At 42.9% G+C, this 24,292-nt stretch overlaps 1 protein-coding gene across 2 annotated transcripts in view; it reads left to right on the plus strand.

The window, feature by feature from the left end:
* The window catches only part of DCBLD1 (discoidin, CUB and LCCL domain containing 1), an 89,675-nt gene that overhangs the window by 55,049 nt on the left and 10,334 nt on the right, over positions 1 to 24,292 (plus strand). Inside the window, exons 8-15 of one of the 2 annotated variants that reach the window (XM_030809612.1) lie at positions 1,142 to 1,357; positions 1,777 to 1,901; positions 3,179 to 3,326; positions 3,433 to 3,540; positions 7,802 to 7,889; positions 9,206 to 9,255; positions 10,156 to 10,275; positions 12,622 to 14,515. In XM_030809612.1, the coding sequence (XP_030665472.1) occupies positions 1,142 to 1,357; positions 1,777 to 1,901; positions 3,179 to 3,326; positions 3,433 to 3,540; positions 7,802 to 7,889; positions 9,206 to 9,255; positions 10,156 to 10,275; positions 12,622 to 13,154 (1,388 nt within the window). In that variant the 3' untranslated portion in view covers positions 13,155 to 14,515. Of the gene's footprint in view, positions 1 to 1,141; positions 1,358 to 1,776; positions 1,902 to 3,178; positions 3,327 to 3,432; positions 3,541 to 7,801; positions 7,890 to 9,205; positions 9,256 to 10,155; positions 10,276 to 12,621; positions 14,516 to 24,292 lie in introns of those variants that run through there. The other variant, XM_030809613.1, reaches the window with a different exon arrangement.

Genomic DNA, 24,292 nt, shown 5'->3' on the forward strand with positions numbered 1-24,292 from the left:
AAGCAGAGCTTGCAGTGAGCTGAGATTGTGCCACTGCACTCCAGCCTGGGTGACAGAGCGAGACTCCATCTCAAAAAAAAAGAATTTGACATTTTAAAAGTCTTCGGTAGTAGTTTATTCCTCCGTACCTTCAGATTATATAGTTTAAAAGGTTGGGTTTTTTTTTCTTTTTTCTCAGGTTACATAGCACCTTTTTTTTTTTTTTTTTTTTTTTAAGGAGGCAGAGTCTCATGTTGCCCAGGCTGGTCTCAAACTCCTGGGCTTACGCGATCTTGCTTCAGCCACCCACACCAAATCTTCTTGACTTAGCCATCCACAGGATAATAAGCCTAATTAACATTAAGCAGAAAATATGTTTCTTTATAATCTAAACTCTCTCAAACTTTTGCCAAAAAGAATAAAAAGTGAAATATTTGTTTTAAAATAAATCCCTTTATCTTAGATTTTAAGAGAAAAAGCTTTCAAATATTGCAATTTTTGGCTTGTTATTATTTTGAATAAAGTTACTGAAAATGAGTATATAAAATAAAGGCATTTTAGCTTCTCCATCATGGAATGTATTCTATGTAAATATTCTCCCTTAGCATAAACCATTTCAAGGAAAACACTACAAATATTTCTTCTTTGCCTTTATTTGCTGCCTTCACATTGGTATATTGGGCATAGTATAGTTAAGGTCCTTTGGATGAATATTGGGTACAACTTACTGATGTTCAGAGGACTTAGACACATCTGCTTTTCAAGTATGTGGAAAAAATGGGGTTCCCCTCTGATTCTAAATCTTTTAAAGTGAGAAGGAACACAGCATTTTAAACCTTTAACACAGATTGCACTTTGTTGAAATCAGGATGAATTTAGAAAGTTAGAAAATGAAATCTACAGTGGGAACGAAGAGATGTCACTTATAAAGGATGTGACTTGGTCTATTAAAAAGAAAAGCAGTAACGGCTTCAAGGCATGGTAGTACAAATGAGTGAAATGCAAGTCAGGACCATTTAAAAGCTGGTAATTAAACACTTGATTCCATATCAGAATAAAAGTCAATCAGTTGAATATTTCTAGGTGAGATGTGGTACTACTTTTTTTTTTTGCTGTTATTTTATGTCTGTATCTAAAATATCTTACTGCACTCTTTTTTCAGGTTGCAGCAGATCCTTGAGTTTGGAACCTGACGGGCAAATCAGAGCTTCTTCCTCATGGCAGTCAGTCAATGAGAGTGGAGACCAAGTTCACTGGTCTCCTGGCCAAGCTCGACTTCAGGACCAAGGCCCATCATGGGCTTCGGGTGACAGTAGCAACAACCACAAATCACGAGAGTGGCTGGAGATCGATTTGGGGGAGAAAAAGAAAATAACAGGTGCAGAAAATAACACAAGTGCAAAGTGCAGGAGTAGTTTCATGACTGTAAATGACTCGCAGTTGAGAATATGCTTATTGTTTACATAGGTGCCTCTCTACCTACCTCCAAGTTCTTGAAATATTCGAAAATGTAACAAATCTTTACAATCTTTCTGTGAAAAGAATCTGTATGCAAGTTGTAAATATGGATATATGGATTAGAGAGATAATTCTTCAATGGTGAAATCTTTATATGGTGTATTGTTAGTGTGAAAACATTAATCTATGAAGAGATTTTTAAATGCAACTAATATAAGTTGGCTTGTGAGATGATTTGAGGTTTCAGATGAGGGAGAAAAAAATGAAACTTGAAATTATAATAGATGTTATATTTAACAAACTTTTAAAAATAGCTTGTAAATATTATTTTCTTACAAGGAATTAGGACCACAGGATCTACACAGTCGAACTTCAACTTTTATGTTAAGAGTTTTGTGATGAACTTCAAAAACAATAATTCTAAGTGGAAGACCTATAAAGGAATTGTGAATAATGAAGAAAAGGTAAGAGGTAACCCTAGAGGCAAGAGAACTCAGTAGGAGAACAGGCCTCTATATATTTTCGTCAGTGTGTTTACATTAAATATCTTATTAATAAAAGACAGTGAGGCCAGGCATGGTGGTTCATGCCTGTAATCCCCAAGCTTTGGGAGGCCAAGGCAGGAGGATCATTTGAGACCATCCTGGGCAACATAGCAAGACCCCACCATTACAAAAAAAAATTTTTTTTTAATTACCCAAATGTGGTGGTGCACACTTGTAGTCCTAGATACTTGGAAGGCTGAGGCAGGAAGATCACTTGAGACCAGGAGTTCAAGGTTACAGTGAATTATGATTGTGCTATTGCACTACAGCCTGGGCAACAGAGTAAGAGCCTGTCTCTAAAATAAAATAAAATTTTTAAAAAGATGATGATGGGCTGGTCGCGCTGGCTCACACTTATAATCTCAGCACTTTGGGAGGCTAAGGCAGGTGGATCACCTGAGGTCAGGAGTTCGAGACCAGCCTGGCCAACATAGTGAAACTCCATCTCTACTAAAAATACAAAAACTAGCCGGGCGTGGTGGCTGGTGCCTATAATCCCAGCTACTTGGGAGGCTGAGGCAGGAGAATCGTTTGAACCTGGGAGGCGGAGGTTGCAGTGAGCCGAGATTGCACCATTGCACTCCAGCCTGGGTGACAAGAGCGAGATTCCATCTCAAAAAAAAAAAAAAAAAGATGGGGCTTTCTTGGCATCCAAGAATAAGAAATGTGTCAATAAAAACCTTGAGAGATCTTTGTGATTTAATTCTTTTCTACTTCAGGAATGAAATACTTGTGATTTTCTTGGAAAGTGAAAATTGGCCGTTTGAAATGGCTGTTTCAGTATAAGTATGGTGGATGTTTGAATTGGACATTTGTCTTGGGATCCTGTTAGTGGCAATGAGAATTCGGAAGGAAGTTGCAAAAGTGAGAGAGCTGAAGCCTTGTGCTCTTGAAGTTGCTTGTTTGTAGCACCAGTTGAATGTAGAAATATTAAGGTCAAATAATACAACAAGGCATTTTTAGCTTCTTTATCCAAAATGAAATTTAAATCAGTAAACAGATGAGCAGCACCACCTTAGTTAGATAAATTGGCCCTTGTTTGCAAAGCCTCATATAGTCAATATCAAGAGTGTCTAGAAAAATGCAACAGACATAGAATCCTTGCCTTGGTTTCATATAACCAGGTATAAGTGGGATGATAAACAGCTAAAAACTCGCTAATAGAATCTTAAGGTAAAAATAACTTCCTTCTGTAGGTGTTTCAGGGTAACTCTAACTTTCGGGACCCAGTGCAAAACAATTTCATCCCTCCCATCGTGGCCAGATATGTGCGGGTTGTCCCCCAGACATGGCACCAGAGGATAGCCTTGAAGGTGGAGCTCATTGGTTGCCAGATTACACAAGGTAGGGCTCAGGGCAAGCCAGTGAGTTACTCAAGTTTGGTCATATTTTTTTTTTTTTGCCTATCATTGTTACTAATGTGGTTTTCCCGATGTTCCTCCCCTCTCAGGTAATGATTCATTGGTGTGGCGCAAGACAAGTCAAAGCACCAGTGTTTCAACTAAGAAAGAAGATGAGACAATCACAAGGCCCGTCCCCTCGGAAGAAACATCCACAGGTAGAGCAGTGATTGTTTTGTGGTTTCCTAAGGAGCATAACTGGTAACCCACCCAATATCAGTAACTTCAACAAAATTTCTTTTTCTCTGTCATATAAATACTGGAGGCAGATGATCCAGTGGTATTGGCACATATGTAAAATGATGTATGTTTACAGCTTTTCATTGCGGTATTATAAATAGAAAAAAATTAGGAATTAACTTATGTGCCCTTCAAACACTAGGTACATATTTTGTGGAAAAATAAAATATTAGCACATCCATGCAGTGGAACACTCTGCAGCCATACAAAAAAAAATTGGTAATATAGAAATTGGTAATATAGAAAGCTCTCGCTTCCTTCCTTCCTTCCTTCCTTCCTTCCTTCCTTCCTTCCTTCCTTCCTTCCTTCCTTCTTTCTTTCCTTCTCTTCTCTTTCCTTTTCTTTTCTTCTCTTTTCTTTTCTTCTCTTTTCTTTTCTTTTCTTTACTTTTCTTTTCTTTTCTTTTCTTTTCTTTCCCTCTGTGGCCCAGGCTCCAATCTACTCAGCTCGCTGCTGCCCGCGCCGCGGACTGCCTGGGACTGCCACCGCACGCCACCGCTGCCTGCTTTTTCTCGTTTGGCTGCAGGCGCGCGGTCGCCATGTTGGCCACGCTGCTCGCCAGCTCCTGACGCCGAGTGCTCTGCCCGCCTCAGCCTCCCGAGCCCCTGCCCGGCCACCGCCCCGTCTGGGACGTGGGGAGCGCCTCTGCCCGGCCGCCCCGTCCGGGAAGAAGTGAGGAGCGCCTCTGCCCGGCCGCCCCGTCTGGGAAGAGGTGAGGGGTACCTCTGCCCGGCCGCCCCGTCTGGGAAGTGAGGAGCACCTCTGCCCGGCCGCCCCGTCTGGGAAGTGAGGAGCGCCTCCGCCTGGCCGCCCCATCCGGGAAGAAGTGAGGAGCGCCTCCGCCCGGCCGCCCCGTCCGGGAAGAAGTGAGGAGCGCCTCCGCCCGGCCGCCCCGTCCGGGAAGAAGTGAGGAGCGCCTCTGCCCGGCGCCGCGGGGGGGGGCCTCGCCGGCCCGTCGGGGGGAGGAGCTGGGCGCGGGGGGGAGGCCTCTGCCGGCCGCCCGTCTGGGAAGTGAGGAGCGCCTCTGCCCGGCCGTCGCGCCCGCCGCCCCGTCTGGGAAGTGAGGAGCGCCTCTGCCCGGCCCCCCGTCAGTGAGGAGCGCCCTGCCCGGCCCCACCGTCTGGGAAGTGAGGAGCGCCCTGCCGGCCACCGTCTGGAAGTGAGGAGCGCCCTGCCCGGCCACCCCGTCTGGGAAGTGAGGAGCGCCCTGCCCGGCCACCCACCGTCTGGGAAGTGAGGAGCGCCTCCCGGCCACCCCGTCTGGAAGTGAGGGCGCCTGCCGGCCCCCCGTCTGGGAAGTGAGGAGGCCTCGCCCGGCCCCCGCTGGGAAGTGGGAGCGCCTCTGCCCGGCCACCCATCGTCTGGGAAGTGAGGAGCGCCTCTGCCCGGCCACCCATCGTCTGGGAAGTGAGGAGCGCCTCTGCCCGGCCCCCTCGGGGAGTGGGAGCGCCTCTGCCGGCCGCCCCGTCGGGGAAGTGAGGAGCGCCTCTGCCCGGCCGCCCCGTCCGGGAAGAAGTGAGGAGCGCCTCGCCCGGCCGCCCCGTCGGGAAGTGAGGAGCGCCTCTGCCCGGCCGCCCCGTCTGGGAAGTGAGGAGCGCCTCTGCCCGGCCGCCCCGTCTGGGAAGTGAGGAGCGCCTCTGCCCGGCCGCCCCGTCTGGGAAGTGAGGAGCGCCTCGCCCGGCCCCCCGTCTGGGAAGTGAGGAGCGCCTCTGCCCGGCCACCCATTGTCTGGGAAGTGAGGGGCGCCTCTGCCCGGCCACCTATCGTCTGGGAAGAAGTGAGGAGCTCTCTGCCCGGCCGCCCCGTCTGGGAAGTGAGGAGCGCCTCTGCCCGGCGCCCCGTGTCTGGGAAGAAGTGAGGAGCGCCTCTGCCCGGCTGCTCCGTCTGGGAGGTCTACAATGGAGGCCAGAAGCAATGTGGGGGCTGGACGTGGTGGCTCACGCCTGTGGTCCCGGCACTCTGGGGGGCGAGGCGGGTTGATCACTTAGGGCTAGGAGTTCGAGACCAGGCTGGCCAACTTGGCGAAACATGAAAAATACAACAGACAAACCAACCAACCAACTCAGTGACAACAAAACAGGTCTACCCTGGAGTCATACTCTAATTTTTTCTATTTTCCTCCCTTTCTGATCCTTTATCCCACTTTCTTTTTCTTCCTCTTCTTTCTCCCTCTTCTTTGTCAAATAGAGGATTGAGTTATTATCACTGATCCACATAAAGTCCCTCTCTACCTTATTTTAACTCCCACCCCCCATTTCTATTCCCCGACTTCCCATGTGTAACCTTCCTAATATGTTTGATACGCATCTTTTTGTTTGTATGTATTTTTAGAAAATGTTTATTGTTTTTGTGTGCAAAAAAAAATTAATTAAAAAAAATATATATATATACCAAAAAAAAAAAAAAAAAAAAAGAAAGCTCTCTGAGATATAGTGGCAACTTTAAAAAAATAAGCAAAATACAGAACTATCAAAGTAGCACGCCACCTTTTCTGCAAAAAGGAGAAATAAAGAATAAATATTCATTCCAGTATCTCTAGAAAAATTTCAAGAAACATAATGCGGCTTTCTGTGAAGGAGGAACAGAGGTAAGAGGGACACATTCCATTCCATACTTTTGTATACTTTTTGCATTTTGAACATGTAAGTGTATAATCTATTCAAATAACATTAAAAGTACATTTTTTCAGAATATAAAATAATTTGCATATCAATTTTATAAGAATTTGGAAAGATTAGAAAAACACAAATAAGAAAACAAAAATTAGTCATAAATCAGTGTCCACAATCACCAAATCTCACTGTTTCTAGTCAACTATATTTATATTTCTAACTTTAAGACAAAAATGGTAGCATATCATATTATTCTGTTCTGTAGCATATATTTTTCATTTAACATTGTATTATGTGCATTTTCCAATGTTATTGGAAGGTTGAAAACCCCAATTATTAATGTCTTTATAGTATTTTTTCACATGGATAAACCATTATTTACTTGACCATTCCCCTGCTGTTGGATGCTTAAGTTGTTTGATTTTCCCCAAATTTTCACTCTTAAAAATAACACCGCTGCCGGGCCCATTGGCTCACACCTGCAATCCTAGCACTTTGGGAGGCTGAGGCGGGCAGATTGCCTGAGCTCAGGAGTTCGAGACCAGCCTGGGCAACATGGTGAAACCCCATCTCTAATGAAATACAAAAAATTAGCTGGGTGTGGCAGCATGCGCCTGTAGTCCCAGCTACTCGGGAGACTGAGGCAAGAGAATTGCTTGAACCCAGAAGGTGAAGGTTGCCCAAGCTGAGATCACACCACTGCACTCCAGCCTGGGTGACAGAGTGAGACTCCATCTCTAAAAAAAAAAAAAAGAAAAAAAATAATAATAACACTTCTGTTACTTATACACAAATTTTGTTTTCATCTAAGTCCCTTTTCCCCTTCTTCATGAATTGTGTTTTTCCACTCTTAAGCATCCCTTTGTTTTCTTCCAAGGGATCATAGAAGAGAAAGATGAAGGGCAAATATTTTTCCTTTACTTTGTGTATTTTCTACAAACTTGGGGCCTGCCTTGGTGGCTCTCAAAGTGTCCTTTTTTTAGAGCAGAAAGAGTTGCAGGAAAACATGATGTGGTGTTTCATGCAGCATAGTGGAAATGCTGTTTGAGGTCATCAGCTTGCACTTCCTCTCAGTCCGCAGCCCCAGAGCTCTGTAACGAGGATCCCAGTTTTCCAGGCTATTGCTATGGTACAGGTCCAAACCCACCTGCCATCTGGGGAAACGCGTTGCTTGAGCCAAAGTAGGAGCTCCACACTGTGCTTAAATCATTTACCTGTCTCAATAGTTCTCACCTGAGGGGTGGGGGAGGGGTTAAACTCCCCCCTCATTTCAGATTTTTGGAGTTTAATATGGGCTAAGCAACAAGCCCAGTGTACCTGTTAGTCCCTGAGGAACATTGGAAACTGTCTCTGGGGGGCTGGGGGAGAAATTTTATTTTCCCAAACTTTAGCCAGGATTTTGAATCCTTTCTTTTTGCTTTCCAATATCAGTAAATGCCTAACATGTATTCATTTTCCCCCTATATTAAATACTTAAAGACTTTTCAATTCCATGTTCAGTTTTAAATCATGAAAAGTGGTTGTTGGTCATTTATGTTGTAACGTGATGGCTTTCCCTCTTCTTTAGGAATAAACATTACAACGGTGGCTATTCCATTGGTGCTCCTTGTTGTCCTGGTGTTTGCTGGAATGGGGATCTTTGCAGCCTTTAGAAAGTATGGTGACTTTACATGTTTAAATTTCTTCTCTAATTACGCAAACAATAAAAAACCAAAAAGTTTATTCTTCAGAAATGCATATGTACAAAAGCAGCATGACTTCTTTCAAAATAAAATGTTAACTTATATTTTGCAAACAAGTTAGATAAAAGTAGAAATGATCAAGTATTACGTTATTAATCTGTTTTTATAGACAGGGTCTCCCTGTGTCTCCCAGGCTGGAGTGCAGTGGTGACATTGCTCAAACTCCTGGGCTCAAGCAAACCCCCTGCCTCAACCTCCTGAGTAGTTAGGATTTCAAGCATGTGCCACCATGCCCAGCTAATTTTTTTATGTTTTGTAAAGATGGGATCTTGCTTTCTCACCCAGGCTGATCTCAAACTTCTGGTCTCATTTGATCCTCCCAAAGCACTGGGATTACAGGCATGAGCCACTGCACCCCACCATGTATTACTTTATAAGCAGTTCTTGTCATTTAGAGACCTTTGGTAAAGACTTAACCTTTGAGTATTGTAGAAGTATCCTGAAATTGATATATTGCTTTAGAAGTATTTGTGCTTCTCCTCCCTGAAGAGTAAAAGGAATATTAAATAGGCTGCTTGGGGTATCACCAAGCTGCCCTGTAACTCAGCCTCCCCAAGCCTGTTTCCTTATATATAAAATATAGTTTACCCAGATGAGTTCTGAATCTCTTCCAGAACCCTAAGATCTACGTTTATTTTAACAAATGTTAGATGTTGGATCTAAACAAAAAATGGAAAGTATTCTGAAGTTTTCTCTTTTTATATTTTAAGCAACTTCAGAATCTATAATGTGTATATTAGTACAAATAGAATGAAGAATAGTTTCTGCCATCATGAGAGAAGGTACAAAAGTTTCTGGTTCAGGTAGATATTCATAAGTTAAAGCATGCCTTAGTGTAATGTGCTTGTATGAAATGCTTTTAAAGACACCCACAGTTTTGGACTGGAGTATAGTAGAGATGAAGTGAGACCATGTGGTCATAAGGAATTGCTTCAGGATAACTGCATGAGCTAGTGATAAACTAAGTAAGGCACTGATTTCTAATATGCAAAACAAGATTAGTATATATTCTTCTAGTGAAATCTTGTGACTTTTCTTGTAAATGAGATAAATTTATAGATAATTCTACATATTTGTATGATTTTCTAAAGCACATGGCAGCTGCCATCTCATTTAATTCTCACATCAACCCTATGAGGTAAGTACTATTATGATCCTTATTTTATATAGGGAGAGAGAGGCAGATACATTGGCTTATAAATATTCAGTAGAACTTTTTGTCTTGATAGGAAGAAGAAGAAAGGAAGTCCATATGGATCAGCAGAGGCTCAGAAAACAGGTTGGTTGAAAACTCTATCTACAATTTTATCTGTCTTTGAGGAAGGGACAGGATCTGCTGATTGAAAGCATAAGGAGGCCAGTGGCCCACATTTATTTGATTAAAAGACATAAGCCCTGTAGCCTTTAAAGTAGAATATCTATAAGGAAGGAATTTATTGTGTCCTGTCTCTTTATTTTAATGGCCACTTTACTTTTGTTCAATGTCATCCCCTATCATTTGTCAACATCCTTTTTTTCTTGGCCACTGGAGTTTAGGCCACGACACTGTCTGCCATCAAGGAGATATGACAAAAGCCTTATCAGTGAACTGAAGTAGGCCCGTGTTGTTAGCATCTGCAGGCCTGTGCTGTACTTTCCACCCTGAGAAAGTGAGAAAAAGACCAGGCAGGGCTGGTGTGCAGGTTTCAGATAATCCTGCACACCAGCCCTGTCTGGTCTTTTTCTCACTTTCCCAGACACAGGCGCCCAAGCAATGAGTTAGCCATGGTCCAGAGAGAGAGAGCAGTGGGGCAGGACCCCTCAGAAAGCTCAGGGACCATTTGAGACTCCACCTCCCCAGGGTCTAAACACCAGCTGCAGTGTCTCCTCTGCATCACAGATGCCATGCCAGTGCAGACTGTGGGAGACCATACCCAGATGATCTCACAAAGGGAGAATCTGGGACCTGATGAGGGCAAAATACCTTTTAAAGGCACAGTGGAAAGCATGGTTGGAGTAGTGTTTGCTGTTGTGGTTAATGACCTTGGCGTGCTGTTCTTAGCACACACACCTGAGGAGGACATTTATCACTGTCAGCTGTCAGAGGCAGCCTGACCTCTGACTCATCAAGGAACATGTTCTGGAGGACGCGCATTACATCTCTGACATATTCGTTTGTTCTATGTTACCTTTTTTCCAGACTGTTGGAAGCAGATTAAATATCCCTTTGCCAGACATCAGTCAGCTGAGTTTACCATCAGCTATGATAATGAGAAGGAGATGACACAAAAGTTAGATCTCATCACAAGTGATATGGCAGGTAAGGGTCATATTTCTAGGACTGTGCTGTTAGATTGGAGGTGCTGCTTGTGGGGGAGGGAGACAGGAGAGAAATAAGGCAAAATCCTTTTCTATTTAGATAGGGTCCAGTAAATCTGAAATGTGTTTTTTCTGCATTCTGCACAGAATTACAAACTGACACTGAGATATTACTTAAAAGCCCTATTCAGCCAGTCTTTTCACCTGCAGGGGATATAGTGACATCCATAGTGATAGCCCTGATGTACTACTTGTATCTGGAAGCCCGGAATCTATTTTTGTTACCAAAGCTTTGATTAAGGCACTGGTAAAGAGGGACTAGAAGGAGGAATTAAATACAGTTCCTGCCCTGAGGAAGGTGAGATAGGAAATAAAGGAACTCTCTCAGTATGAGAAGGGCCTCAGTGTCCCTGACAAGCCACATCAAGAGTCGAGCTTCCCAAACCATCTATGGGGAAATGCTTTTTGTTTCTTTTTTTAAAATTTCTACTCCGTCATGAATGAGTACACTGTAAAATGCAATATAAAATACTAGTAATAAGGAAATTTTAAAGATACAAAATACAAAGCTCTAATTTTTTATTATTAGATTCAACAGGCATAAAATTACTCTAAGAGTAATAAAGAATAACTAAGAGTAGTTTCTTGACACTTAATCTCAATTTCTGCACCTGTCTCTATGGCACTGCTAAAAACAGTTCTCAGATACATAGGACTCTGTGGGGCATGCTCTGAGTAGCACTGCGCTCTGGCTTCTCCCTCCTCACATGCAGCCTGAGGACCCGCAGTATAGGCATCACCTGGGGGCTTGTTAGAAAGGGAGGCCATAGAACTGGAAGCTCCCAGGTGACGCATGTGCACATCAGTGACTGGGAGTTGTCAGTGTAAGGGTTGGTTGAGCCACTTTGTGGACAAGGAGAGCATCCTCTGCAACCAAAATCCATCCTCTTGTTCCTTGGAAGTGACATGAAGGGAGAACCTATTTTCTGTTCTCTTATGCCGTTCATTCTCCTTCAGCTTCTAATTCAGTCTCTCCTCCTTCTTCCCTGAATGGTCCTTCTCAGGCTCCTTAAATGTGCAATGACCCGGGTTCTGTCTCACCCCCACTCACCACAGTCTCTCCCCTAAACAGTCCCACACCCTCCCCAACTTCCAGCAGTGCCCTTCCCTGCATGTTTGTCCATGCTGCTTCTCACACCCAGACTTCCCTCTCAGTCCCCAGTCCATAATTCTCAGCAGCCTGCTGGACGCCTCCACCTACAGATGTCACCCGTTCCTCAGCACCATCAGGAAGAATCGAATCCATTGTTCCTAACCCTCACCACACGTGGTCTGTGCATTCCTTGTCTAATGGCTTCTCGACTGCACATCCTAGCCTCATCCAGGCTTACCCTCTGGAAAGGGTCCTTGCCTCCCGTCTTTCCTCACACCCCACCTCTCATTGGTAACAAATTCCTGATTCCTGTCCCAAAGGGTCACTTTTCCTCCTTCCTAGTTTGTGACCTCTATGTGCATTTCTCTTTGCTTTTTTACCTCTCACTTTTTGATCTTTTCTTCTTCAGTCAACCTCCACAGTTACCTCTGAAAGTGCCAGTCTGTTGTTTCCCATAGAATTAAACCAGACTTCCTAGCAAGACAATCAACGCTTTTCCATGTTCTAACGCGTGGCTAACAGCATATACTCAGGATGTGCATTTGAATCCTACTCCATTGTCCCATTGTGTGACCTAGGAAAAGTTAGTCTCTCTCTGCCTTGGTTTCCCATTTGTAAAATGGAGTAACAGTCCCTACCTCAGGGGATTTTTTTTGAAGATTATTAACATCTTGCTGTTGGAATAGCGCCTGGCAAAGAGTAGGAGCTCTAGAAATGTGAGCTCCTGGCATCATCCTCACTGTCACCACTAGGCCCTGACCTATTGCTTTGGTCCTCATATCCTATTAAACAAACTACTCTGTGTCCCTCATACTCTGGCCATATCAAACTCTATTTTCGGGGCTGTTTTTTTCTCCATTTCCACACTGTGTGACTTCCACTTCCATAGCTTCTCCAGAGCCAGTTTCAGAGCCACTTCCTCCCTGAAGTATTTCCCCATGCCCCAGGACGTCGTCATCGCCCCCATCTCTGAGAAGACCCTGCGAGGCTTCCTGAGCAGGCGGTGCGGTTGTGTACTGCCTGTGGATGGCTTCTGTGGCTTTCACATCAGGGTTTTCCGCAGTGCCTGGGACACCTGAGGGCACTCGGGGGGAGAGTCAGTCACCACAGCCTGAAGCAGAGTATCCCCGTCTGCCACTGACAGGCCGGCCCGTGTGTGGTGCCCGCTAGCTGCCATCTGTCTTGTGGTTTCAGATTACCAGCAGCCCCTCATGCTTGGCACCGGGACAGTCACGAGGAAGGGCTCCACCTTCCGGCCCATGGACACGGACGCCGAGGAGGCAGGGGTGAGCACCGACGCTGGCGGCCACTATGACTGCCCACAGCGGGCCGGCCGCCACGAGTACGCGCTGCCCCTGGCACCCCCGGAGCCCGAGTACGCCACGCCCATCGTGGAGCGGCACCTGCTGCGCGCCCACACGTTCTCCGCGCAGAGCGGCTACCGCGTCCCGGGGCCCCAGCCCGGCCACAAACACTCCCTCTCCTCGGGCGGCTTCTCCCCCGTAGCGGGTGTGGGCGCCCAGAACGGAGACTATCAAAGGCCACACAGCGCACAGCCTGCGGACAGGGGCTACGACCGGCCCAAAGCTGCCAGCGCCTTCACCACCGAAAGCGGGCACCCTGACTCTCAGAAGCCCCCAACGCATCCCGGGACGAGTGACAGCTATTCTGCCCCCAGAGACTGCCTCACACCCCTCAACCAGACGGCCATGACTGCCCTTTTGTGAACACAATGTGAAAGAAGCCTGCTGTGGTACTGAGCGTCGGGCTGTCGCAAGGCACTGGAAGAAGGGAGCCTGTTGGTCCAGAGTGTGTGTGTATCGGTGTGTGTGTACACTTGCGTGTGTGTATGTGTGATCCAGTAGGATCCTAGAGACAACCTGTCATACTGTTTACAAAATTGTGCAGCTGGTTTCGTGCTGACCCTTAGGGTGCGTCTATTGGGTTTCGTTGAGCTAGAAAAATGAAAATTTTCAGATGGCGTTTTCATTCCTCTGACTGTGATATTGAGCTGCTTTGGTGTTAAAGGTGTAATCTGTACAGAGTTGTATTTAACAATAATAAAAGTAATAAGTTTGCTCTATCAGATTTTAGTTCTGCACAGACGTTAAGTGGGAAAATGCAGCTGTTGCAAAACGTATATAAATAGTAGGTTCATTTTTTTCAGTATATTATCTGATACTGTGTTAGCAGCAGGTCTGCTTCAACCTAATCTTGTTGTTATTGAGTCATTTCCTCTCCTTTGATAACTAGAACTAAAAGCATTTTTAACATTCTTCTCCTGGAAGAAATGAATTACTTGACGCATGAAAAGCACACCAGGGTGGTTGTTTATTTAGCAATTATGACTGTAGATTTAGAAACAAGCAAAGAAACAACACCTCAGCAGCTGCCCGTTTCCTTAGTCTCCACTTCAGAGGAGGATTCGGAGAGGTTGGCCCAGCTCCCGTGACCATGAAGGTGGCACAGGAATTACAGTGTGAATGGCTGTGTCAGATGTTTTCGTACCTCAGATTAAAAATATTGCTGAAGTCAGATGCCACACTTTTCATGACTTTCTTCAGAAGTAGCACATTTTCGTGACTTCCATTGTCCTCTGAAAAACAAAGTTATTTGGAACATGTTCATACAAAAGTGACTCTGACCAAGTCTAAATCGAGCTTCTCTACTGAGATGAAACTGTTGGAAACTGATCTCATTTTATAAGAAATGATTTCCCCCTCAAGGAGGTGTCCGTAATTCCAGAACAGTCCAGACCTCAGCTGTACCTCATGTTCAGTAGTTTTTATTTGGGTTTTTTTTGTGAGTTAACTATGGGAGATTTTACCTCTTTTGCCAAAGAGGAAAGTGTGTGTGTGTTTTTTTAATAGAAAATATGGACCAAAAATTTTTTTCCCTGAAGAATGTATTATAACCCTATTTGTATGGTTATTACATCCTGTGAAATGTATATATGTTAAAATAATGGGGGGTGCTGGAAGGTCATGGCAGACTAGCTGCTGGTTAGTGTGGAGGGGAAATGGTTTACTTTGTGGAGTTTACATGGTTTTATGTGCACACTAATTGTAATAAACTATGCCAAACCAAACTGCCCCTGACTCTCACTGGTCAGTCCTGCTCACTGGGGTGTTAGAGGCACTCAAGGCTCAGCCTCCATAAAAAGGCAGGTGCCACAGTGGAAAGAGCAAGAGCTTGGTGCCAGATTAGGCCAGACTCCAATCTACCACAGAAGAGAAGTCTGGCTGCTTATATAATGATGAGACTCAGTTTCCTCATGCTTGAAAATGGTGTTGTCGTGTTTTCTTCCTCCAAAACTTACTGATAAAAATTAGTTGAAACATTTATCAAAGTGTTGTCTATAGTAGGTCGTTTTTTCTAATGTAAGCCTTCAGTGGGCTGTTTACAGGATTTTAATACTGGAATATTAGACCATAAGTATGGGCTTAGATCTACAGCCCTTCTTTACAATAGAGCTGTCTTCATCTATCACGGTTCGTCTGCGGTGCTAGTGATCTAATCATGACCAGTGGGAGAACAGGACTTTTTTTTTGGATGATCACTTCCTCAGGGTAGACTCTGTAGAACAGGTTGGATGAGTGGAAAGGTCTGATAAACCCTAGGCAGCTAAACCTAAACTAGAGGATAAGGGCAGAAAAATATTACATCCTTCTTTTTTGGTGTTTTGCAATATCAGCACATATGATAAGGCGTGAATGAGACAATTCTAATTGTCTGATTTATGTTATCAAATCCTACTGGAAGGCAAAGATTGTATTCTGCCACTTCTTACATTTGTGGTTGAAACACATTCGCTATGACAAGCAAGACTACACTTATACAGGCTCCTGAAGCTTTGCTCTGGGTTTTATTATTGTTATTTAAATTTTCATTAACATTTATCATCAGCCTAGAAAATAGAAAGGATGTGAAAGATTGTTTTGTGTTATTTTGTACTGCTTTGGATTCTTAACATGAAATCACATTTATAGGCGCAACTGTATATACCATGAATAGCTACGAGGCCTTTCCCCACTGACCAGTCACAGCAGTCCAAGTGTGGCCACCAGGTTGACCTCACTATTCCTAAAATGCTTATCTTGCATTCATGCACGTACCAAATAGTTATTGAGGTTCTGAGAGCAGTGTTTACCCTGTACTTTCTTGAGATGAAAGAGAGGATGCCTAGTCTCTCCCCCAGATATGAGAGCAGTTGAATCCTTCCAATGAGAAGCTAGGGTGAATACAAACACCCCAACCTGCAAGTATTTCCTGCCCAAAACAGCCCATGCAGTCACCCCATGCCATGTTGCACACCCACCCACACTGCTGTGTTCACATCCCACTACAGATCCCCTGTCTCCCACTGATCTCGCTCCCAGCCTCTCCTTGTTCTGGGATAAATTCTTCTAGAGGCTTTAAAGATTTGTAGTTAGTCTTTGGTATTCTGCAATTTTACTACTATGTGTTGAGCTATGAATTTGTTTCTGTTCACATTGCTCAGGACTTATGCCTCTTGAATCTTAGGATTTATCAGCTATGAAAATGATCAGCCCTCTTTTTTGGTTTATTTTCTCCTGGAAATCCTATTGGTTGCTCATTAGAGCTTCTCATCCTATCTTTGATTCTGATACCTGAGTATTTCCATTATTTATTTTTTATTTGTTTATTTTTTTAGACGGAGTCTGGCTCTGTCGCCCAGGCTGGACTGCGATGGCACTGTCTCAGCTCACTGCAAGCTCCACCTCCCAGGTTCACGCCATTCTGCTGCCTCAGCCTCCCGAGTAGCTAGGACTACAGGCGCCCGCCATGATGCCCAGCTAATTTTTTGTATTTTTAGTAGAGACGGGGTTTCACCGTGTTAGCCAGGATGGTCTCGATCTCCTGACCTCGTGATCCACCCGCCTCGGCCTCCCAAAGTGCTGGGATTATAGGCTTGAGCCACCGCGCCCAGCTTCCCTTTATTTCTTAAGAGATTAGCTAGGCCTTCTGAAGAATTCTGATTTATTTGGTCTGACATTCCTAGGAATTCATAATAGACAGGTTTTCTTGTTATTTAGTCTGCCATCTTGCTGGAATGATGCCTCCCCAACAGGAACTCTTGTTTTTTTATTTATTTATTAAATTTTTTTTATTTTAATAAAATAAATAAATTTTATTTATTTATTTATTAAATTTATTAAAATAGCAGGCCAGGCACGGTGTCTCACACATCCCAGCACTTTAAGAGTCTGAGGTAGGTTGATAGCTTGAGCCCAGGAGTTCGGGGCCAACCTGGGCAATGTAGTGAGACCTCCTCTCTACCAAAAAATTTAAATTAGCCAGTTGTAGTGGTGCAAGCCTGTAGTCCTAGTTACTGGGGAAGCGGGAGGATCACTTGAGCCCAGAAGGTGGAGGTTGCAGTAAGCCAAGATCACGCCACTGCACTCCAGCCTGGGCAACAGAGCAAGACTATGTTTTTGTTGTTGTTGTTGTTTTGTTTTAAAAAAAAAAAAAAAGAAAAAAGAAAATAGCACAGGTTTAGAACCGTATAGAACTTGAGTTTAACTGGAGATTTAATCTTTGTAACTATGTGATTGCAAGCATATTACTGGTGCTTTCTAAATCTACTTCTTTATTCCCAGAGTGGAAATTATTATAAAAGGGCTGTTGTGCAGACTGTATTATAGTGTTTTGTAGACATTAGATGATCAATCAATATTAGCTCATTTTCTCTCTGCCCAATCTGAAGTCATCCAACACCATTTGCCTTAGAGTCCTTTTTATTTTTCAAGTGGAGGCTGCCTGTCCTCCCAACCAATGCACTTAACTGAGGCACACACCCTCCTTCCAACAGACCACTTTCACGTCCTTTTTTACTTTTTCACCGCCATTCAAAGCTCTCCCTTTTTTCTCACCTAGCTCTACCACCTTTTCCTTTTTGCTGTGACACCTAATATCTTCCAGGCCACTTTTTTCCATTCATTGAGGACATTCACCTAGTTCTAGGTCTTCTTCATTCCTCCTTTGTAATCATGCTAGAGAATGAAGTGCCCAACATGGTCATTTTTATGGTTTCTTGACTTCCACTCTAGTAACCTCCTTTCCATTTAAACCACTCCCACACATGTCCACATTCTTGTCATCAGCAAGAACCCCAGCACTGTAAACCTAATCTCCAGCAATTCTCTCTCAGCTCAAAACCCCGAGTTCTTCAGCTTTCCACCTACTTAGTCACTGATCTCATTTAGATGCCAAACCCCTAGATCCCATCATTTTCCTCTAGTTGTTAATCCTTTTAGGTTGCATTTCCTTCCCTATCCATCATTGAACTGTTTTGTCTCAGCATTTTCACTCCATTTCTTTCCAGGAGCCCCAAACCATGAGACCCCAACAACATAATTCCCCTTGAGAATACCATCTCTTCATCTTCATCACAGCAGCAGGGGAACATTGCAAAACTATTCACACTGTGGCTGTTACAAAAGCTCGGTTTCCAATTTACTGGGAGCCCATCACTCCTCAACGCTTTTATTTGTCTTTGATCCCTTTTTCCATACCCCTCAGCAATTATTCCAAAGCAGTGCCACTTTTCACACTCTTCCTTACTCTGATCTTGCCACTTCCTTCACCTAAAAATGAAAGTTATTAAAATCAGAACTAACAACTTCCTGCTGATTCCTCTTCTCACAAAACCTGTATCCACTTCATTCCTTTCCTCCTTCCTTCCTGTGTCAATGGAAAAAGTGTTATAAACCTTCACCTGTGATCTTAAATCCCACTGCCTTCCCCTTATCTCTTTGCTCCTATTATCCCTTTTTCCTTTATCTTCTTCCTTTTATTGGAGGTGTCCACCTCAGCCTTTAAACTTCCTCAAATCTCTCCCAAGTATAAAGAATTCTCCCTTAATATCCCAAGCCCTTCTAATTACCTGTTGTCTTTCTTCGAAGAGTGATCTCTTCTTGGAATTTTTGTATGCCTTATTTCCCATTCATTCTTTTTCTAATGTAGTTTTTAGTCAGTTATATGGGTACACAAAACATAGTATCCCTTTCCATTTGTTCAAGCCCCTTTTGCATCCTTTCAGGGGATTTTAAAGGGTGCTCACATAAGTACTGCACATTTTTTGGTTAATTTATACTTAGGTGTTTTTTGTTGTTGCTGCCATTGTAAATTGTCCCCACCTCCTCTTTTATGTATCAAGAACCAGTATGGCCTAGGGGTAAAAAGCATGGATTCTGGGGCTTAGGCTGCTTGGGCTGAAATTCTGCCTTAGTTGTGACCAAGAAGGACTTACTTTCTATGACTCCATTTCTTTATTTCTAAATGGAGATAATAATGGTATATACCTTAGAGGGTTGTGGTGAAGATTACAAGGATTAATGTATATAAAACCCTTGCAACAGTGTCTGACCCATGATAAGTGCCACGTGGTGTTAGCTATTATATGCAGTCTTCCTGTTTGATTTCTATGACTAATTTGTACGCTGCTCCTTTACTAAATGTCCTTATTATTCCTAGTAGCTTTTAGTTGATTCTCTTAGGTTTTTCTGGAATTTGATCACTTTTGCAAATAGTGCTAGTGCTATCTCCTTTCCAATATTTATGTGTACATTTAATTCTATTGGCAATACTTCCAGTACCATATTAAATACTTCTAGTAGCTCCCACCTTAGCATGATGCTGGCTTTTAGGCAGAGATAGATTTATTATGTTGAGGTAAACCTTATTATGTTAAGAAAGCATCTATTTATTCCTTTTTTTTTCCCCTCACAAGGAATGTGCTTAATTTTGACCAAAGCCTTTTCAGCATCTATGGAAAATATGATTTTCCTCCATAGGACTCCTCCCTAGAGCCAGTCAGATGATTAGTTACATAATTAGATGTCCCAATGTTAAACATCTGGTTATAGTATATGAATCCATTACTGTATTAAATTTGCATGGATAGGATTTTACTTAGGATTTTTACGTTAATATTCATTTGTGGGCCAGGCACAGTGGCTCACGCCTGTAATCTCAGCACTTTGGGAGGCTGAGGCGGGCAGATCATGAGGTCAAGAGATCGAGACTGTCCTGGCCAACATGGTGAAACCCTGTCTCTACTAAAAATATAAAAATTAGCTGGGCGTGGTGGCCTGTGCCTGTAGTCCCAGCTACTCGGCAGGCTGAGGCAGGAGAATCGCTTGAGCCTGGGAGGCGGAGGTGCAGTGAGCCGAGATCCAGTCACTGCACTCCAGCCTGGCAACAGAGCGAGACTCAGTTGCAAAAAAAGAAAAAAAATCTTTTGTGAATCAGGGCTTTTCTTTCTTTGTGGCAATCTTGATCAGATATTATTAGCCTGACAGAAACAATTTAGAATTTTTATTCCGTTTTTTGATTCTCTTGCTAGGCGTTAGAATTAGCTGTTGTTTAGAAGTTTAGTAGCATTGCCCTGTGAAATCATATATTTTGGTAATTTGTGGGGAGAGCACTTTGACAATTTCTTCTATTTTTCCTATGGAAATTGGTTTGTTTAGATTTTAAAACTTCCTTGGGAACAGTTTTGGTAAATTACATTTTCCTAGAAAAGTTCTCAAATTTATTCCTATAGAATTGAAAAAAGTAGTCCATTATTATCCTTTTAGTTTTCTCTTTTATGGGTATTTCTCTGTTATTTTTTGTTTTGTATATTTGCATTTACTCCCTTTTTTCATGACTAGTTTAGTCAGCAGTTTGCCTTTTTCCTCTGAAAAATCAGGGTTTTTTTTTTTGCAGTTACTTCTACTGTTTCAGAAGCCAACAACTCATTTGTTACTACCTTAGGCAGAGGTTAAAAATGCCCTCAACCATGGTGAACATGACAGTAGAGGGAACCTAGTGAGCATGACACATCCTCAAATGTCACAAAAGGACACAAATATCCTTGTTGCAGTATTGCTTCCTAAAGAATATGGGGACAGTATGCACACAAGCAAGAGATAACTTATTCTGTACGTATTTGGTGGGTACAGGGGAATGCTATAGTCTTGACGATCTAGAATTCTACTATGTAACTCTAGGAGTTCTCTCATTCTATAGTCACTCCACTACAGCCAAACAGTTTCTTGTGAAATTCAAACCCAGCGCAATCATCATTTTTGGAAATCAAAATTGTATCAAGCCAAGGGTCCATCAAACCTTGCACCTTTTAAGAAAAATTTTTAAAAATTCTACTGCAGTTGGCAAGCATGGAAAAAATAAAAATAACTGTTGGAACAGGAAGACTGAAAGCTGACAATTTTATCTATATTTCCCCTTTCCTTGTTTGTGGCCTATTAAAGTAGAATTAAGAGAGGGATTTGAGTCTTGGCTCAGACACTTAACTAGCTGTGTGACCCTGGAAAAATCAGCCTTCAATTTGTTGATCTTCATAGGAGTATTTTATTTGATGACTTTCAAAAAGCCTTACACCGCTAATAAAAGTAAAATTAATAATGCATCTGGAATCTGCTGCCCCCTGCTGGCAATTTACCAAATTGCAAATTCTACCTTTCCAACGCATAGACTCCAAGTTTTAGTGTCAGCCTATATTTTATCTAATTTTCCTTGTTATAGTCCATTACCTATCTTCCTTTTTTAAAATATATTTTTATTTTTGTAGGTTTAGGGGGTAGAAGTGCAGGTTTCGTACATGCATATATTGTGTAGTGGTGGAGTTTGGGCTTTTAGTGTAACCACCTGAATACTGAACATTATACCCAAGAGGTAATTTTTCAACCCTTGCCCTCCTCCCACCCTCCTATCTTCTGTAGTCTCCAACGTCCATTATTCCACTCTATATAAGTCCATGTGTACCCTTTATTTAGCTCCCAGTTATAAGTGAGAACATGTGGTATTAAACTTTGTTTCTGAGTTAGTTCACTTAAGATAATGGTCTTCAGTTCCATCCATGTTGCTGCAAGACATGATTTCATTCTTTTTTTTCATGGCTGAATAGTATTCAATGGTATATATTTACCACATTTTCTTTATCCAGTCATCCATTGATGGACACTTAGGTTGATTCCATACATATCTTTGCTATTGTGAATAGTGCTGTGATAAACATACGAGTGCCAGTATCTTTTCAATATAATTTCTTTCTTTGGGTATATGCCCAGTAGTGGGATTGCTGGATCAAATGGTAGTTCTATTTTTAGTTCTTTGAGAAATCTCTATACTGTTTTCCATAAAGGTTGTACTAATTTACATTCCCACCAACAGTGTAAGTGCTCCCTTTACTCTGTAGCCTCCCCAACATCTGTTTCTTGACTTTTTAATAATGGCCATTCCGATTCGTGTAAGATGGTATTACTTCATTGTGGTTTTAATTTGCATTTCTCTGATTAGTGATGTTGAACATTTTTTTCATGTTTATCATCCACTTGTATGTTTTCTTTTGAAAAATCTGTTTTTTGCTCACTTTTTATCTTCTTACTTAGATGCCAGAGGTATTTCTTTACAACCAAATGCCCTCTTAAAACTTTAAATCAAGCTTGTTGTTCAAATCTTCCTTCTTTCCTAATTTCCCTGAAAGTTTTGTTGCAATCTCCCACTATGATGATAGATTTAACATTGTAGCAAATTGATTCTTTAAGAATTTAAGTAACCTTTATCCCTAATGATTTTTTTCTTAAAGTCCGTTTTTAAAAAATGTAACTGTATCCATGTTCTTTTGGAGAAAGTATGCCCAGTGTATATTCTTTCTCCTTTCACTTTCAAATTTTTTATGTCCTTATGTTTTAGGTATGTTCCTTTTAAACAACATATTGCTGGATTTTTTCCAATTTAAATCAAATGTTTTCCAATTTCAGTTCTTTCTTTTAATGAGTTTAGACCCTGATCAAGCACTCTCAAAATTCAACTCTAGACTGGGTGAGGTGGCTCATGCCTGTAATCCCAGCACTTTGGGAGGCGGGTGGATCACCTGAGGTCAGAAAGTTCAAGACCAGCCTGGCCAACGTGGTGAAACCTCATCTCTACTAAAAATACAAAAATTAGCCGGGTGTGGTGGCAGGCACCTGTAATCCCAGCTACTTGTGAGGCTGAGGCAGAAGAATCACTTGAACTCAGAAGGTGGAAGTTGCAGTGAGCCAAGATTGCACCATTGCACTCCAGCCTGGGCTACAAGGGTGAAACTCCGTCTCAAAAAAAAAAAAAAAAAAATACAAAATACAAAATTCAATTCTAGGAGTACTCCTTTGGCTTTTGCCAGAATATGCTAGCTAATTCTTACACTTTTTGTGTAGTTTCTTCTCTCCTTTATCAGGCTCAGCACATCTCCCATCCTGGCTTTACTAGGATTTAGCCCTAGTTACAGGCCTGGCAGCAGACTAGGTAGGGGCAGGCATTGCCTTAGGGATGTGGTTGGTAGCAGCCTCTGTAACATCTTGGAGCATAGACAAGGTACAAGGTCTTATTAGAGAAGCATGGGCTACTTCTTAAGACCAACGGTCCAGTAGAGACTGCAAAGCCTCTCAGGTGCATCCATCCAGATCTCCCCATGGTTCTAGGTTTTCCTCACCAGGGCCTTGACTTTCACAAAATAGAAGGGGTTTGGCTGAACATCCAAGTGTCTGAAACTCAGCAACTCTAACACTTAGGTGTTCAGCCTGAAGCTCAGCTGTTTCAATCCCTCCATTGTAGGAGGTAAGACCTCCTTGGGAGCCACCCCACCCCATCCATTTCTGTAGGTCATCAATACAATCCTGCTGTAACCGGCCAACTCTGCTATTCTTGTAGATGTTGTTCTCCCCACATTTTTCAAATGTCTGCATCATTGACCCTCCTGGAGAGTTCTCCTCTCCATAAGCTACTATCTGTGTCCCAATTCTCCAAAACTCCCCCCAAGTTGAGTGGTTTGCTAGGACTCATCAGACTAAGCAAAAAGTTTTATTCACACTTATGATTTATTACAGAGAATACAAAGCAAAATGAGGAAAGGGAAAAGGCATATGGGCAAAGTCCCAAGAAAATCAGGTACAAGCTCCAAGATTCATTTCCCAATGGAGTCACACAGGACATGCTTAATTCCTCTAGCAATAACATGTAACAATACATCAAGTGTTGTCCACCTAGGAAGCTTGCCTGACTGAACCTAGGAGTCAAGGTTTTAGGGGAGTCAGTGTAGGTAACCTCTGCGTAGCATGTACCAAAATTCTAGATTCCCAGAGGAAAGTAAGTGTTCAACAAAAACCCTATTGTTTGTACAAATATTTCAGGCACACTAAACCACACTTACCAGCAAGGGGATAATGGGAATACTCCTGATATCCAAGTTGCTGGATGCTAGCCAAGTTCCAACCTTGCAAGCAGACCTAAAGCCAACAGGTTCAGGCCTGTTCTGTTAACTCTTTTCTGCACACCATTTGTGAAATAGCCACTAAGCCATGATTTTGTGCCAAGGACTAGATAAACCATACTTACCAACCAGACGTCATTGTCTTTACCCTTTGGGTGGGTTCCTAATGCCCATCTTATTACCTGTTTCCTCAAATCTCACTCATGGTCACTTGTGTTAGTCTAGCCTCTCTAAGAAGCAGACACCAACACCAAAAAGGGATCTGCTGTGCCATGGATTTATTAAGGGCAATGCCAGTGAGGAAAAACAGGTAGGGAGCTGGAGCTGATGGGAGGCTGGAAGGCAATGAGATCACAATGGAGTGAAGACCCAAGGTGAATGAAAGGAGGAAGGAAGGTTGGGTGAAAGCAACTTGGACTACAATGTAATCCTAAGGGAGTTTGGCAAGACCATCATGGAGTGCTCCAGCTAAAGTTGAGGAGTCATCATATAATATCCCTGTCATAATCAGTCATTGACTGGCAGCAGCGTGGAGAAGCATAGCCTCACCATGTACACAGGGATGGATTTCAGACCACAGCAGCTGGG

Source organism: Nomascus leucogenys, chromosome 3 (assembly GCF_006542625.1).
Source record: "Nomascus leucogenys isolate Asia chromosome 3, Asia_NLE_v1, whole genome shotgun sequence".
In the NCBI taxonomy this organism is placed as follows: domain Eukaryota; kingdom Metazoa; phylum Chordata; class Mammalia; order Primates; family Hylobatidae; genus Nomascus; species Nomascus leucogenys.